We start from the raw sequence: 16,473 nt of genomic DNA, 5'->3' as shown, positions 1-16,473 counted from the left end.
TTTGTGGGGATGAGTGAAAAGCATTATACTTGTGACATCTGAATGTTGAACATTTGAATAAGGGACTGAATGTCAAACATTAAACAAATTTTATATCATCAGGATAATCATTTCAAGTTTAATACATTTGAACAAAGGCACATAAGAGAATGTACTACTACTATATTAGTAAGATTTCTAAGGAAATGTAGGTTCAAGCATTCATGAACATTTCAGCCAAGCTGCTTCAGGAAAAGACTGCTGCAAACTATCTCATCTGCCCAGCTGAAGCACTGGTCGCTGCTGACACAGTTGGTGGAGGAGCCATCATAGTTCTTCTCTCGGTTCTTTTGATCACTCTAAGATTTGGGGATTTCGGTTTCGTGATCTCCTTGTTGGACCTGTATTTGACATAAATGTTTTTTAGTCGATAGGTTTAGAGAAGATTGTTTTTTCTTTAGCTATTGAATGTGGGGGAATAACTTACTTCTGAGGTAAGAAGGGTTTGTTGAAGTTCGGCACAGGTCTAGCATGAGGAACCATCGTCTTCCTCATTTGCTTTAGAAACCTCTCTTCTTCCACCTGAGAAAGAGAAACGTTTTTCAAGTTTTTTCCATTAAATTTGAGCAAAGTCTGTGAGAGATATATTTACAAGTCGAGTGTGTTGTTTGTTTGTATACCATTTTTGCAGCTTCACTTTCTTCACGGTATCTCTTGTACTGGTTCTCCTTTTCTTTGATCTGGTTCCAGAAATAATGGTAATTTGTCAGTCAGTTCAGAGCTCAAGTAAAAGCAGGCATTCCTATAATTGTTGAAATGACAGAAAAACCTTACTTTCTGATCGAAGTCTGCTCTCTCGACAGCTCGATGCTCTACATGGAGGTTGAACTCCTGAATCTCTGTGAGAGGCTTTCTTACTTTCTCCGGAACAGGGATTGGGTCCCTGTGTTGTTCATTAACAAGCTATAGAGTTAGCTTTTCTATAACGACTTCTGAAGATATGAAAATAGCAAAAGGGGGAGGTGGTAACTTACTCTTTTATAACTGGTTGTGCTTTGAAGAGTCTCTTCTGAGCTTCTTCTCTCTCCATTCTCATCCTCTCTTCCCTTTCTCTTCGCATTTCTTCTTCGTGCCTCACTAGACTCTCTAACTGAAACGGTGCTGGCTTTGTGCATTGCTTGGGTTCTGGTCTTGGTGGTACCTGAGAGTTGGAAGCACGTAAGATTTTCAACACATCATCTCTTTCCCAACATAAATAAAAACAAAGCAAGGAAAGTATTATTGCATACCACGGGATAGTCGGTTGTGTAAGGATATGGGGTTGCTTTTGGAACTCTGGCCCTTTCATCTCCGATCAGCTTCTGAGTGACTTCCATTACAAACTTTTTCTCCTTTTCAGCGCCTCGTTCCTGGATGTCACAAAGTAATAAAAGCAACGGTTAGTAAAATTTGGTGGCTAGTCAAAGTCAAAAAAGTTGTTCATAATAGTACATACTTCTGTCCTTAGATTGAAGGGGTTTGGTGCTGTGTTCCTTGGTAGAGGCTTTTCATGGCAAGAGTCAGAGGTCAATGAGAGCTGACAAGAAGAAGTTTGTGTCAAACACGACGATATCCAGTGGAACATAACACTTGCACAAAAGCAGGTTCTGTTAGCTGAAATATACAATACCTTGTCGAATATATCTAAGACAGGACATGGCTGAGATATCCTCTCGTCTGTTGCAAAGTGGAACTCTTGAGGTATGGTTATATGCTTCTTCACGTTGCAAAAGATGCCCATCTCTCCTTTACTTTCAAATATCTGGATTGGTTTATGTGCTTACAAGTTAGATCGAGATAGTATGAAGTAGATGCAGTAATATCACTTGGTAGTAGTACCTTTTTGTTTAAAGGTTTTGCTTTGAATTTCGGTGCCTTCTCTAGTTCCTCTTGTTCAAGTTCCGCAGTAGTTTTTGCTTTAGTAGGACGGGCTCTTAGCATTGTTTGGAGCACGGGGCTCTTTGGTGCAGTAAGGTAAGGCCTAGAATCATTATGCTGGATCTGCCTAGACACTTCTGTTGACGCAATTGAGGCTGTCTCTGCATGTTGGCTAGCCCGAGCCATTGTTTCAAGATGAAATTCCTGCAATATTAAGATATGAGTCTCTTGTAGATCAATACAGATTCGTTTCTAAAATGATGATACTCTCTGTCTGTGTCTCTACCTGAAATTCTGGCAGATGTGGTGTACTTCTTTGAGGCGCAGGCAAAGCTGGAGCTGCCAAAATCTGCATCAGAAGAGAGAACGCATTGTTTTGTTTAAGATTTCTGTGTATGAGGTATAGATATATACCACAGTGAAACCAAACGCATTACCTTCTTGTTCACAGGTCGAGCTTTAAACTTGGGAATCTTTGCTAACATCTCTTCCTCGAGCTCTGCACTGCTCTTCACTCTTACGGGACGAGCTCGTTGGGATGTCACAAATTCGGGCTCCTTTGGTCTTGTCAATGTCAACTTAGTTCGGTTCTGCACAAGGAAAGCAGCAGCGTCCTGGAAGTTAATTGAAGATATTCCCAGAAAAGCAAAAGGTACGAGTAAAGTAAAAGGATCAAGAGTTTACCTGTGGAAGAGAAGTGTTGGCATGAGGCAGTGACAAGTCTCGCGTACTTGTTTGGAACTTTTTCATCAACTCAGCAGTTGACATGAACGGTGCAACTTGCTCACGGACATAAACCTAAAGAGTGAACATAAGAGTTGAGAACCAAACCAGGGCCTGTCAAAAAACATTATATAAGCATCCGTGAAGCAGAAGTACCTTTCTGTTCTCCTTCGGAGTTTGCTTACTGACCGAAGGGCACACATTGAAACCGGTGTTAACGAGACCTTGTCTTGTCTTGTGGAGCAGAGTTGTTGGTTTTGGATTAAGAATCTAGAAAAAAAACAATGACGACCAGGAAACAGTTTCAGTCATGCAGTGAGATATGTAGTTAAGCTTTGCTGTTATTGAAAATTTTGGCTCACTTGTCTTGATTTTCCGTCATCTAGCTTTTGCTTTTTGATGGCTTGATTATCCTGAATCAGAGTGGTAGCGCCAGCTATGTTCTTGGAACTCGTTTCCCTGCAAGGAGGTCATCATAGCAAAACCATTACTAGAGGAACATGAAACCAGATTTGGGTGTCGGAATGTTTATTGAGAGTATACATACCTTTTCACACTTTTCTGATTAGTTCCTTTCAGTTGAGACGACTGGGACTGGATTTTCGGCCTAAGTGCAGATGGATTCCTCAAAAGACTAGCTATCTTTCTAGTAGTTTGCTGCTTCTTGAGGTCCGTTGACTTTCCTCCATGAGATGACTGCAGTGGTGGTTTGGGTGTGCAAGCTTCTGTCTTAGAAGGAGGAATGTTCTCCTTGTTTTCTATCTGCTTAGGCGTTTTATCCTTGGTATTTCTGTTGAATGAACAAGAAGAAAAGAGTATAAGAAGATCCCTCTCATCTCACTCAACGCCATTACAAACTCCCAAAGAAAGATAAATAAAGAACCTTGTTGCATCTGCTGAGTCCTTGGAACTGATGTGAGATGACCCAATTGTGCTTGCTTCACTAGTATCAACTTCTTCTGTCTTGGCCTCAGTGACACTATCAGGCTCCGGTTGTGAAGCAATAGTTGCAGCTACTGGTTCTGAGAGCTCTTTCTCCTGCATATTCAGAAAAAGATCACAAAGTTGAATCTTAAGCAAAAGTTTCCAGCTTGCGATTGATTATATCTTTGTTGATTTGAGACAAAAAAAAAAACCTTTATTGGTTTCTCTTCTTCTTCATTGAAGTTACACATTGTCTCTACCTTGAAACACCTCCTTGCTTTAATTCTAGGAACCGATGCTGCACACACACAAAACAAAAAAAAAAATGAATATAAATTTTGAACATAAAGTTAACCTTGATTCAAATTGCAATCAATCGAACTTTCACGCGCAATCCCTAATTTCGCTTCTCAAACAGAAACCCTAATCATCGCCCAACAAAATTGAGACCCAATCAGAACTCTAGATCTGACAACGATTCGGAAACCTAGGATCTATCGATCAAAACGAAGAAAACGGTTACTCACGAGAAGGAGCGCAGCTTAAAGCCGATTCAAACCAGAGCTCAGCACGGCGAGCCTCGTCCTCCGTCTCTCCGTTAATGAAATCGAACCACCGCGGAGCCAAGAACTCGTACGACTGGTCGACGATCGCCGTCGCAATACTACCGATTGGTTCCTCCGCGGGAGCAGTTGTTGTTCCTTCCATGCTATATCAGATCTCGAATCACCAGAAGTAGGAAAGAGAGTGAGTGAGAGATGGAATCAGGGTGTTCTTTCTTGGTTCCTTCTTTTTCAGAGGGGAATGTGTCTGTCTGTAATTCACTGAATTAAAAAGGGCCAAGGAACCAAGTATTATCACAACGGTCAGATTTTTTTTTTATCACAACGGTCAGATTTTAAATAAGTATTTTTCCTTTTTCTCCATTTGGCTCCTGTCTCTAACGGCTATATTTTCCAGCCTTATTCATCCTTGAAAACCACGTCGTTTTGATGTGTTTCTCTTCGACCTGGACATTCGGATTACTAGTTCGGATCCGGATCGAGTTTTTCGAATTTCAGATATTTTGAAACTAGAAAAAGTAGTACCGCTCAAATAATTTAAAAATTCGGCTCAGATACAGTTCGGATTCGGTTACATCTGAAGCAACAGTAAAAAAGTAGATTTCAGTTTGGATTTATCTGTATTTATCCGAACAGATCTGAAATAGGTATTTTTTATCCGAATTATTTGAATAAACGAATCAATTATAAAAGAGTAACACCTATAAATATTAGAGCTCTGAAATTAAATAAAAGTATATTTGAACTAATTCACAAAAAATAAAACAGTCTAAAACATACATATGAATCGCGGATAATACGCGATCCGTCCCGGTATCCGAAACATAAATGAAAACATATCCAAACGGATTTTGTACCATATATATATGGATCCGACCTGAAACCCGATATTTTAGATTGGTATCAGTTCGGATCTTTTGATCCGGGAAATATGCCCAACCGGTCAGCCCTAGTTTCTCCCTTGTCCAACGGGGTCGTTTTATCTCCGATGAAACTATTTTTAACTGATCAAACTTTTTTCTTGAATATGTTTTCTGTTTAGATGGCAAAAAAAAAAATGTTTTCTGTTTAGCTCTATACGGCATTAAAGCCTCTTTTCACTAAATGCGTATAAGTCCTTCAAGGTCCCTCTGAACCGATCACGAAAAAATCTTCATCAAATTATCATTGAACAAATTTTGCCGTCAAAACAATAAGATTGTCTCCCTAATAAGCACCAGATTTAGAAGCTTTGGAGTTTGGCGTTTTGCAAAATAATAACGCATGTAAGGACATAGACAATACCCTCCAAATTAGAGTCACCGTGAATGCCAAAATGAATACGGTCTAAAAACATTGCACTTACTCAAAACCGGAATACGGTCTAATAACTAGTACAATGTTTTTTTTTTTTGAAAAGAACAAATACAATGTTCTTTTTGCCGTCAAACACTATTCTTATATTTTTCATTTATTATTGATGTAAATTACCGTTTCTTTTGTACTCCCTCTGTTTCATAATAAATATCATTCTAAGCTTATTTTTTTGTTACACAAAGAGTGTTACTTTACAATTACAATGCAAATTATACTAACTTTCAGCTGAAAATTAATTACAAACTGCATTTGATTTTATAAATAATTTTATTTATCTCAAATACTATTGGTCAAAGAGGTACAATTAATTACAACTTACATATATATCAATAACTTTCTTAATCGGTGTGAAAAATGTCAAAACAACACTTATTGAGAAACGGAGGGAATATTTCTTTTTAGAGCATTTCTATCCACCCCCATAAGAAACACACATATTCGAACTTGATTTATTCTTGATAATTTGGACGTGAACGTTATAAAAGATATCGAAAATATTAATATATGAGCTAAAACCATGAAGGTAGAAACCAAAAATGTGTTTGCTTCCATCACAGCCACGCAACCAATCGAAAACGAGACACTTGTACATACACATGCACCCTGACCTTTGAGAGTACAAAAATAAGTATATTTAATTCATGTATAACCCGATGATAAATGGCGTATGAAATATAAAGACGTATTTTCTGAAACATCTTTTGTAGCTGGACTTGTATTTAATCTTGTGCATATCCTTTAGTGTGTTGCAAAGTCTTGTTAGATTCGATGCACGCAAATTATGAGCCTTCTAAATTGTATAATATAAAGTTAAATATGCCACTATATTATTGAATGATGCCCATTAATCAAACTGGATCATTTAGGTTTGTATTAGTTATAAATCTTTTATATTTAATGAATTTGTAATGAAGAAAGTCTCTTTTTTCTACTTATTTATTATTTTGACAAGAAAACAAATTAAAGAGAAAGATATAGTTAAGATATTGATAAGGGAGAGAGAAGAGGTGACTATGATGATGAAAACATAAGCACATGTGTTAGGTCTGAAGCAAGGAGAGAAAGGCAGCTCCTGCTTGTTTGCATGAAACCTCTCCTTGACTCTTCCCTTCTCTTGCCACGACTCCTCTCCCCATAACCCTCTCACACTTCTCCCTTCAACTTTTGTCCTCTTATTACATCTCGTCACCATTCATAAGAAAATCTAATAATCTAAAAAAGCTAAAACTAACAATATTTTATATATGTTTTTAACTTATTCTCATGTCTGTATCTGCACTCAAAGCTCGATATAAATAGACCACATGCAATATCATGTTCTCTCATCTTTCACTCGCCTCTCAAAAACTATAACACACATCACACAAGAATAAACAAAACACCACTTATTATTAGTCATGGACGTCGTGAGACCAACGGTGGAGATTCCACCGCGCAAGCTTCTCTTGTCTTCCAAGTCTTTTCAGGCAGAGTCTTCCCCTCGTTCCTCTCCACGTAAACATAACTGGAATAACAAGAGCAACAAGATCTCCGTATCCGAACAGGAAGAAGACAGCTTCAACGAGGACAACAATAACACCAAAGATACTAAAGAGTATTGTTATGATTCCGATACCGATGATCCTTACGCAAGCGACCATTTCCGTATGTTTGAATTCAAGATCCGACGTTGCACACGTAGCCGAAGCCATGACTGGACTGATTGTCCCTTCGCTCATCCCGGAGAGAAAGCTCGACGTCGTGATCCTCGTCGGTTTCAGTACTCGGGTGAGGTTTGTCCCGAGTTTCGCCGTGGTGGTGATTGTAGCCGTGGAGATGACTGTGAGTTTGCTCATGGAGTCTTCGAGTGTTGGCTCCATCCTATTCGTTACCGTACTGAAGCTTGTAAAGACGGTAAACACTGCAAGAGAAAAGTCTGTTTCTTTGCCCATTCGCCACGTCAGCTTAGGGTTCTTCCACCGGAAGGCTCATCCGCCTCTGCCTCTGCCTCTCCGGCCAAGAATCCTTGTTGCTTGTTCTGCAGCAGCTCTCCGACGAGCACTCTTTTGGGTAACTTTTCTCATCTTTCTCGGTCTCCCTCCTCATCTCCACCTCTGTCTCCGGCTAACAAAGCCGCTGCCTTCTCAAGGCTGAGGAGTTGCGCGGCCGCTGGGTCAGTAAACTATAAAGATGTTTTAAGCGAGCTTGTGAATTCGTTGGATTCTATTACCCTAGCGGAAGCCTTGCAGGTGAGTTCCTCTTCGCCTGTGTCGACACCTGTCTCCGCAGCGGCTGCTGCGTTTGCGTCGTCCTGCGGTTTGAGCAATCAGCGTCTCCATATGCAACAACAGCAACAGAGCAGTCATTTACAGTTCGCTCTCTCGCCTTCAACTCCAAGTTACCTAGCCAGCTCACCTAGGTCAAACTTCTTCAGCGATGATTTCAGTCCTCGCCAGAGACAAATGAATGATGTCACGCATGCAGCGGCGGGTAGGGACAAGACTAGCAGCTTTGAGGATGGTTCTTGCGGTGACCCTGATATTGGATGGGTGAATGATCTCTTGACTTAATAGATCCACGGTTGAGGATGATCTAATGTAAATTTCGGTGGAGGAGTTTAATTTACGTGCATGAATTGTGAGGAAAATGATCGGTGTGCAACGGTTTGGTTGGTATGCATGGAGGGATTGTTGTTGAAATTTGTTTTGAAGATTTTATTGTTTTAGGGATTTCAACGAGAGCCAATCAAGAATATCGTCTATGTATTGTCTCGTTTATTTCTAGAATTTTCTCTTTTTGGTTGGATTGTACCCAATAATGTGTTTCAGCTTGTATGATGTGGATTTGCTTGTATAATGTTTCACCATTTCTAGCTATGAATATTTTCGCTTCAGTGTACACATCTTTTCCGTAAGATCGTTACCATCCATCCTTACGGATTTTGATAATAGTTTAAACATATGAGGAAGAAAAGAAAGTAGGTTATGTTTTTTGATCAAAAGTAGGTTATGTTCAGGACGCGTAAGGGACGTATATAAACTATAATTGAATAGGCGATGTTTACGCTTAGTTATAATCAAAATGGAGTTAGAAGTAGTGGATACCAAACCCGTTTTTTTTCGAAAATAATGATAAAATCGTTCATCTCATCCTGAAACGTACGTGTTTGTTCATGAGAGTAATTACGATCACATATACACTAGTAGATCCATTTGTACAATTCTGAAATTATTCATCTCTTACGTTGAAACGTGTTATGTTCTCGGTTGTGATTCTCGACGAGAATATATATGTAGTTGTTTACGTTCGACGATTTGATCGTATACTTTATCGTATAAAATACTCTGATGAGTTCCTTTTTGGACACCTCACGAGACCAATTAGTTTTCAATTTTTCATAGGAGGCATGTGTATGTGGTTGACAGATGTACACACTAAGACGTGTCCATTAACACTACGTTATATGAGACACATACATGCATGTTTGGGATCAACGAACATGCATACACTCCAGTCTCCAGTTGTGGGTGAGTATCGCCACGATGTGAGAGAGCGTGAAGACAATGCAAGGAATAAGATAAGTTTTGTTACTCTACTAGACTACTACGTGTCTTGTTGACGGCAAAAAGAACACGTGAACACCCACCTGACACCAGTACCTCATCGTCTCATCCCCGTTTAGTAGGCCCTCTAAAATAATTGATAATTCAAGTTACCATTTTCTAGTTTTTTTAACTATAGAGTAAGTAAAATGTCACTAATGGTTAAGGTTTTCTGTTGCTTCCGTTTCTTTTTATCTCGAACTTCTAAAATTGACCAATCTAAGTACAGTAGAAATATTTTGACAACAAATGATATAAAAGCGAAGTACAGTAGAAATAGAAAATCTACCAATAGGAGTACAGACACAACAAAGAAATGACAAAATGTATTTCTTCAAGACAAACTGAAAAAGGATAATCTTGTTAAATTTCTCAATTAAAAATTAAGCTTGAGTACAAAAATAAAATTAAACCTAAACGTCCATCGATGGTGCTAAGCTAAGGTCTAGATTCAGATCGGTGGTTTTATGACCTATACTCAACCCCATTTCGATTGGCTCAAACCGGACTGGTAAACCTCGAACAGCTCCTCTCTCGACGCAGTAGCATGGGGGAGATCTAAGAAAAATCCATTAACCGCATTATTTCCACAAACTCCCTCACGCGCCGTCACATGGGTCCCCAAAGCATTCCCGCCGCCGTCGCCGCCGCTGAAAGGGAAGTTGGTTGTTGCTTTGGAACCACGGAACTCTCTCGCGGCTGAGTCGTAGGCTCGAGCTGCTTCCTCTGCCGTGTCAAAGGTTCCGAGCCAAACCCGTGTTTTCTTTCCCGGGTCACGGATCTCGGCAGCATATCTCCCCCATGGCCTCTTCCTCACTCCCCTATAGTGCACCTCCTTAATCTTTCCTACTCCGCTCACGCCGGCATGACCAGCATTCTCTGGTCTCGGGGACATATCTTTGATAAAATATGCTAAATTTTTTTACAACGAGGGTATCATTTATTATAGAAAGTGACGTAATCTCTTAACAAAAGGTTAAAAGGGGAGAGAGACTGCCCAGTGATGTTTGAATTTGACTGAGTCTCCGCTTTTAGAGAGAAGAGTCAAGGAGTGTTTGATGAGCTGTACAATTTGTACTTGGTGATGGCTTTTACGCTACTGCGGCGTGACTTTAATATGTTTTTTTTTTCCGACTCTCCAAATCGCTTTAGTTTCTCCACGCGTCTCTCATCAAATGGTATGCTTCTTGCTTTGGGCTTTTTAAGGGCTTCCTAGCTCCTGGGCTTTTTTTTTCGGCCTCCTGGGCTCTTTTATTTTATCTGAAAACCTTTTATATTAAAGGGCTAAACGAACCCTGTAAGTGTACATTTGTATTAATTTAACTTTGATATTTTAAAGTTGTGAGTATATATTTTAAAATTGATGGGTTGATATAATAACACTCAAAATCAGCCCAGTAGTACGTTAGAATAATATCGACTAATGGGGCCACTATGATAATATTTTACTACTAAGCCCATTATGATATTCGATGTTTTTTTAAAAGAAAATCTAATTTCTTTGTGCAATAAATCTTAATAATAACTCGAATAATCCGCAAGATTTTTCATATAAATACCAATTATTAAGAGGATTAAACCCTAAACGAGAAGACGACAAGACGAAACTAACAGCAACTCTTGGACCCACTATGTCAACGACGACTGTGCAGAAGAAGAAACCAATCTTCGTGAAGGTTGATGAGCTAAAACCAGGTCAAAGCGGCTATAACTTGACCGTGAAAGTCGTTGACTCCAATCCCGTCACACCAGCGATACGCAAAACTGGCTCCCTGACGCGGCCATTTGGAAATCCTCGTATCGCTGAGTGTCTCATCGGAGACGACACTGGATGCATCCTTTTCACTGCTCGCAACGATCAAGGTATGCACATAATGGATCAGTTTTTTTTGCCTCTGTTTCTAAGTGTTAACAGAACAGTAATGATTGTTCTGTTGGGATTGGTAATGTAGTTGATGTAATGAAGACTGGAGCAACTGTTACTCTGAGGAATGCAAAGATCGACATGTTTAAGGATACGATGAGAATGGCTGTTGACAAATGGGGACTCATTCAAGTCACTGATCCTGTTTCCTTTGAGGTTAACCGACAAAACAATCTTTCTCTGGTCGAGTATGAACTCGTCACTGTACCTGTTCAGTAACTTTCACTGAACAATCTTTCAACCGACAAATCAATCTTTCTCATGTCTCTGCTTTTCACGTTTTATTTTACTAGTGGATTAAATTCAGTACGGTTATGATTTTTTTTTTCAATCCGTTGGTTTAGTTTTAAGACGAGATTGTGTAATGTTTTTCTTTTTTGCACATCTCTGGATGTTTCTGATTTTATTTTTTAATACACTGCTGGCTGTTGTAATTGAGCTTAGGATAAACATTTAAACTTTTAATATTGTATATAACTTTAAGTGATTTGTAGATTTCACATCTCATAAAATAAAAGTAAATTGAGATTTCACAATTACTCCAAATGTTCATTTGCGCCGACTTTTTCAAGGCTGAAACTCCTCCTGACTACCTTCCAAGCTCTTGTAGTATTCCTCCATAGTGTCGAACTCGTATGGATGATCATTTCCCCGAGCACCCTCATACCTGCGGCTAGGTGTATTTTCGGAACTCCGACCTCTTGTGTTGTAAAAGTACTTACCGTTCTCCATAAACCTTGGATCACTCGTCCCTTGTCTCTCTTCTTCGTTACCGTAGCCTCTCCTATTATCATTATAATTGTTGGTTGTGTAAGTGTGTCCACTATTGTTGTTGTACTTGTCATTTTTCTCACTAAGATCTTCTGATTCTTGGGACTCTTCTTCCTTCTCAAACTCTTCCGGTAATTGGTTGTTGTTCTTTTCTTCGTCGAATGTATCCATCAGTTTCTCGAACTCCTCCTCTGTGGTCGTAGATGAGACCGGCCATGACTCTTTGGTTTGAGGAATCATGCCCGAACCTGGCCCGAAAGGCCCGTCACCGCGTCTTCCATTGGCCTGTGCTAGGCTCGGAGCTGGAGCTACCTCTTTGTTGTTATGACGATCTACGTGAGTGAACTTGCTAAAGAAGAGCTTACCTTCTCTAGCTTCAACATTGTTTCCAATGAAGCAACATATAACAACAAGGAAACAAAAGGCTGATTTTACACCAAATGAAGCCATGAAATAAGAGAAAAGAGCAGTGAGTGAGAGAGATTTGAGGGTTTGAGATGTGTTTTGGTGTGTGAGTGAGTTTGTGTATAAATAGAATTAACAAGTAGCAAAAGGGCTGAGCAACATGCGCGGATTAAGGAGGGAGATTTGTCATTAGCATTTGATTGGTCAAAAAAGAAAAAGAAAAAGAAAAACAAGAAAATATCATTAGTTCATTACAAATTTATTAGTTAGTGTTATATATTTATACATGCGTTTTGACTCTTCTCTGTACTTTTTGGTGGTTGAGTTAGTTGAAATTGAAGGTTAGAATTAGATCATGATTTATGGTAGCTATGCTAAGTTAATGTCGAAGCATATATCTATGTAGCTCTAAAATTGTCCCCTTATAATGATTTCTCGCAAGTTTTTGATAACCATGACTAATCAACTTGCTAGATTTCTTAGTTGAGTATGATTATCACTGAATAATATGATAGCATTTTGGTAATATCAAAATAATTACTAGATGTGATAGTTCGGTAGACATTAAAGAGAGAGCAATGAGAAAGAATGGATGTGGGTCCAATTTTGAAAATAAAGGGAAAGTTTAGGCATTTACTGTGAATTAAAAGACTCTAGGGGCCCATGGGACAATGTGTCATGAAGCTTTTTTTTTTTAACTCAACGATTGCTTAGTGTGGAATCGAAGCTATCACAGCTTTTGTCCTTGATCGTCGGCAATTATGTATAGGTACTTTCAACGTTTGTCGGGAGATTAGTGAACAGAATTAAAAGTTTTAAACTGGGGCAGTACAGTGAGAAAATGCTTGAACTTGGAGAGAGAGAGGTTTACCAAAGGCCCATAACTATAACATAATTTCCTTCCCGAGTTTTATAATTTTTGAGTATAAAAGGCCTATAAGCGTAAGCCCATACTTGCAGCCTCTTTCTCTTTCCCATGTTTTTTTCTGCATGTTCAACGAGTTCATTTTTTCTTCATTTTCTTCTCTCGACAATATAAATTTCCTAAAACGGTAGAAAAAGAGATTACATGCAAACTTTACTTTATTATTGAAAACCCTACAACTATGATTATATGAAGTATGTATGACCATAATTAAAATCATACAAAGATTTGTTTCTGGCTGTTAGAAGTTTTATTTTTGATTGTTCTGTTAGAAGTTTTATTAAAAGTGTGTCGTTTGAGATTTGAATATTGCGTTACTAATAATAGACTAATAGTAAATCACATATATAGCTAGCATAATAACTTTAGCTTAGGAAAAAATGAATAATACACCACTTTTTATTTTCTATCTGTCTCCATTTTCATTATCTTATTATTGTTATCCTTCATCAGGACCTCCACTATGAATTGCCCTGCAAGTTAAGCTAGAATAATTGAGCAAAAAAAGCCTCCATCTTTCCTTTTGTCCCCACCACTTCTCGATCCACTCTTGATATATGCATATATACAACCTAATACGCATATACAAAATATAATACTATACTGAGATACAATTATTAGCCAAGTAGCTATTTGTGAAAGTAAATTAAGACTATTCTATACCCAATGAGTATGCATGACTCTTTTTATTCGAAAATAGTAATGCACTACAATGTGTCATTCTGCTCTTCTCCAGATAGTGTGGACTCTTTTCTGGTTTTGATGAATGTAGACTCTATTCTGAGACATCATTTCGAATGATAAATCGAGATACAGAAGAAATGTCTTGCAGAAATGTCTTGCAGAAAAGTCTTAAGCTAACCAAACAATGTTGTTCAGTTAATGAGGATTATGTATTGAACGTAACCACTGCATGATTTCACGTCATTGGACCAAAGAATATCTCAAAACTAAGTTTAACTTTTGGGCTATAGATTTAACTTATGTTACATTACAAAAAAAAAACTAAAATTAATCAACGAAACAACAGCTTTAATAAGCTCTTGTAAATACAGTGCATGAGAAAATCCAAAAAGCAAATTTAATACGAGTGTATCAAATCCATCCATTGATAGACGATGAATGACACATTGTTTGTACACCAACCCCAAGGAAATCTCGAGTTTGCCCTCCTCCTCCTGCATCCCCACTCTCAACTCTTCTACGTTTCAAGGGGTAGTTGTGTAATTCACCAAACTCCGAGACGACCGTAACGCCACTTCTAGGGTTCTCGTTCTCGTGTTGAAGACCATTGTTACTCATTAACCCGACGCTGTTCGGTCCAAACAAGGCAAAGAACTTGTCGCTGCCACCATCTTCTACAATCTGACTCTGATCGGAGGTTTTCAACGCAAAACTCTGATGAAACGTGGATTGGTTGGTGGTGATCGTCGTCGACGGAGTAGAAGAAGTCACCCCCATCTGAGCCGCTTTTTGAAGTAATGCAGTTGCTGACATGTTCGCAACCGCCGATGCAGCTGCGTTTGCGTCTTGTGTGATGTGGTCGACGCTGCTAAAAAGAGAAGGCACGGAAAGTGAAGTAGCCGCGTTTGCGTTTTCCTTACTCGGGAAGATGTTAATATTTTCATGTGTGATAAGTGAATCGCTAGTGGTTATTAACTCGCCGCGATTATTTGCGTTCCCGAAACTCCAACTGAAATCATCTTGCGGTGACTGCTGCTGCGGCGCGATACCGTCGTCGATGGTCACTCCATGATGATTGATATTTCCTCCCATCCATAGGGAGAGCGAAGAAGCAGGTTTCATGACGTCATTATGATGATGATCGAAGGTGTTGGTCGTTATAGGGAAATGGTGGTGGTGATGTTGAGGTGGTTGCGGTGGTCCGAACGGAAACGGTGGTGGTGGTGGTTGTGGTGATGGGATAAGTGTGCCCATGAGATAATGGTAGTTTAGGTTATTACTGGTAAGGCTTTTGAGATGAGAAGCTGCGTTTAGCCTTGCGGTTTCTTCTGCCAAGGCGTCGCAAAACGCTCTGTGTGTAATGAAGCTGTCTCTCCTGTATTTCAAAAAAATTAATAACAAGAAAATAGATCAAAACAATTGTATTAACAGCCTATGCACACATACATAATGTTTTATTATAAAGCTATACTATAGGGCTGTACTTTAACAAAAATATGTCAATCCAAGGAACTGTCTTATTCAAGAAAACAAGAAGCATGTACGCTCAGAGAATGACAAATAGAAAGACTAAAACTCTTCAGCTTATTTCGTTTTAGACCCTACAAAAGCTGGCTACTTCCAACAAGTCAACAAAAACATAACAAACTTATATTTTCTTAATTAGTTACAAACAACATAATAAAACAAATTTGTTTATTATATATATATATATATATGTGTTCAGTGACATTTAGTAGTATTTTAGTTGAAGTAATAGATAGTTTTTCTTTTTATTACCAGAATATATATCTGCTAACTCAAGCTAAGGTTATTAATAATAAAGGTATTCATCTTTGAATGCATATTGATCATGATATGCGCTTACACATTCATAATACTATGGTTAAAAAAAATACTACGGTTAAGAGATGTAAGATTTACTAATTGAATACCTGGAGAAAATTGTACCACAGTCACATCTATACTCTCTAGTCCCACAAGTCTTTGAATGAGCTTTCCAATCGGATTGAACTGCATATCTCTTGGAACATTTCTCGCACTCCACTTCTTCTCGCCATGTTTCCGACAAAAATGTTTCTTGATTCCTGTAAGGTCGCCGAGTGCCCTTGTCGGATGGTGATGAACGCAACTCTTCTCCGGACATACATACACTCGTTTCCTTACTTCTTTGGTCGTCCGCTGCTTCAGTTTCCATGGGAGGTTGTGTCCTCGACGGTGAAGCTGTAGATTCTGGTCTCTTTGGAAACCTTTTCCACATATCTCGCAGAGAAAGCGGTTTGTGGCCATAAGCGTCTTTGGAGATAAAGCTATGACCTCGGCTTCTGGATCTGTCGAGGTCAAAGTATCGAATCAAATTTATGATATTGATAACGAATCCTATGAATGATTTAATCTAAAAGAAATCAAATCAAGAAGATGATTTTGCTGCTAAGATTTTTTATTTTCTTAATTAGGGTTTAATTTATTGGTCTATTAGACTTGACTATTACCAGGGTTTCCAGGGAGGTTTCTCTTCTTCTTAGCAGGGAGGATTAAAGGATTCACGTTCATGTGATGATCAACATGATCAGTTGTTGATATAAGCTTTGTACATATCCTCCACTACTTGAAATTGTCTGATCCTCAGCTGTCATGATCACTTCTTCTCTTGACGAAATTTTTGTTGGAAGGAGAGATACAAAAATAGGCTTTAAGATCAGAGTTGGGGGTTAAAGGATT

General features: G+C 38.8%; 5 protein-coding genes and 1 pseudogene across 5 annotated transcripts; 2 read left to right on the top strand and 4 right to left on the bottom strand.

Moving 5' to 3' along the window:
• Nucleotides 1–70: 70 nt before the first annotated feature.
• Nucleotides 71–4,354, bottom strand: LOC130494237 (protein TPX2-like). The gene is made up of 18 exons (XM_018596211.2): nucleotides 4,071–4,354; nucleotides 3,756–3,841; nucleotides 3,503–3,657; nucleotides 3,167–3,409; nucleotides 2,982–3,078; nucleotides 2,776–2,889; nucleotides 2,581–2,694; nucleotides 2,334–2,486; nucleotides 2,183–2,245; nucleotides 1,858–2,100; nucleotides 1,649–1,780; nucleotides 1,475–1,555; nucleotides 1,269–1,388; nucleotides 1,014–1,180; nucleotides 814–922; nucleotides 660–719; nucleotides 467–561; nucleotides 71–380 (listed from the first exon to the last, which is right to left on the bottom strand). The coding sequence occupies exons 1-18, from the start codon at nucleotides 4,249–4,251 to the stop codon at nucleotides 248–250; spliced, it is 2,346 nt and encodes a 781-aa protein (XP_018451713.1). The 5' UTR covers nucleotides 4,252–4,354; the 3' UTR covers nucleotides 71–247.
• A 2,450-nt stretch (nucleotides 4,355–6,804) lies between these two features.
• Nucleotides 6,805–8,339, top strand: LOC108820073 (zinc finger CCCH domain-containing protein 2-like). Its single transcript, XM_056996291.1, has one exon. The coding sequence runs from the start codon at nucleotides 6,860–6,862 to the stop codon at nucleotides 8,009–8,011; it is 1,152 nt and encodes a 383-aa protein (XP_056852271.1). The 5' UTR covers nucleotides 6,805–6,859; the 3' UTR covers nucleotides 8,012–8,339.
• A 948-nt stretch (nucleotides 8,340–9,287) lies between these two features.
• LOC130501386 (ethylene-responsive transcription factor 9-like) lies at nucleotides 9,288–10,110 on the bottom strand. The gene has a single exon (XM_056996292.1). It carries the CDS (start codon nucleotides 9,936–9,938, stop codon nucleotides 9,522–9,524), a length of 417 nt encoding a protein of 138 aa, XP_056852272.1. The 5' UTR covers nucleotides 9,939–10,110; the 3' UTR covers nucleotides 9,288–9,521.
• Nucleotides 10,111–10,615: 505 nt separating this feature from the next.
• LOC130501381 (uncharacterized protein At4g28440-like) lies at nucleotides 10,616–11,450 on the top strand. The gene is made up of 2 exons (XM_056996278.1): nucleotides 10,616–10,906; nucleotides 10,996–11,450. Exons 1-2 carry the CDS (start codon nucleotides 10,675–10,677, stop codon nucleotides 11,184–11,186), a joined length of 423 nt encoding a protein of 140 aa, XP_056852258.1. The 5' UTR covers nucleotides 10,616–10,674; the 3' UTR covers nucleotides 11,187–11,450.
• Nucleotides 11,414–12,250, bottom strand: LOC108819182 (protein E6). The gene has a single exon (XM_018592176.2). The coding sequence runs from the start codon at nucleotides 12,186–12,188 to the stop codon at nucleotides 11,535–11,537; it is 654 nt and encodes a 217-aa protein (XP_018447678.2). The 5' UTR covers nucleotides 12,189–12,250; the 3' UTR covers nucleotides 11,414–11,534.
• Nucleotides 12,251–14,017: 1,767 nt separating this feature from the next.
• Nucleotides 14,018–16,388, bottom strand: LOC130501383 (zinc finger protein MAGPIE-like; annotated as a pseudogene).
• Between the last annotated feature and the right edge of the window lie 85 nt (nucleotides 16,389–16,473).

The sequence above is a fragment of the Raphanus sativus genome, unplaced genomic scaffold (assembly GCF_000801105.2).
Source record: "Raphanus sativus cultivar WK10039 unplaced genomic scaffold, ASM80110v3 Scaffold0180, whole genome shotgun sequence".
NCBI classification, from domain to species: domain Eukaryota; kingdom Viridiplantae; phylum Streptophyta; class Magnoliopsida; order Brassicales; family Brassicaceae; genus Raphanus; species Raphanus sativus.
This window is presented reverse-complemented; position numbering and strand designations above follow the sequence as displayed.

Coding starts and splice junctions, on each gene's coding strand:
- LOC130494237 (XM_018596211.2), bottom strand. CDS start 4,251: ATGGAAGGAACAACAACTGCTCCCGCGGAGGAACCAATCGGTAGTATT. Junction 1,781..1,857: donor CAAAACCTTTAAACAAAAAG/GTACTACTACCA, acceptor AAACCAATCCAG/ATATTTGAAAGTAAAGGAGA. Junction 1,556..1,648: donor TCTTAGATATATTCGACAAG/GTATTGTATATT, acceptor TCTTCTTGTCAG/CTCTCATTGACCTCTGACTC.
- LOC108820073 (XM_056996291.1), top strand. CDS start 6,860: ATGGACGTCGTGAGACCAACGGTGGAGATTCCACCGCGCAAGCTTCTC.
- LOC130501386 (XM_056996292.1), bottom strand. CDS start 9,938: ATGTCCCCGAGACCAGAGAATGCTGGTCATGCCGGCGTGAGCGGAGTA.
- LOC130501381 (XM_056996278.1), top strand. CDS start 10,675: ATGTCAACGACGACTGTGCAGAAGAAGAAACCAATCTTCGTGAAGGTT. Junction 10,907..10,995: donor CACTGCTCGCAACGATCAAG/GTATGCACATAA, acceptor TTGGTAATGTAG/TTGATGTAATGAAGACTGGA.
- LOC108819182 (XM_018592176.2), bottom strand. CDS start 12,188: ATGGCTTCATTTGGTGTAAAATCAGCCTTTTGTTTCCTTGTTGTTATA.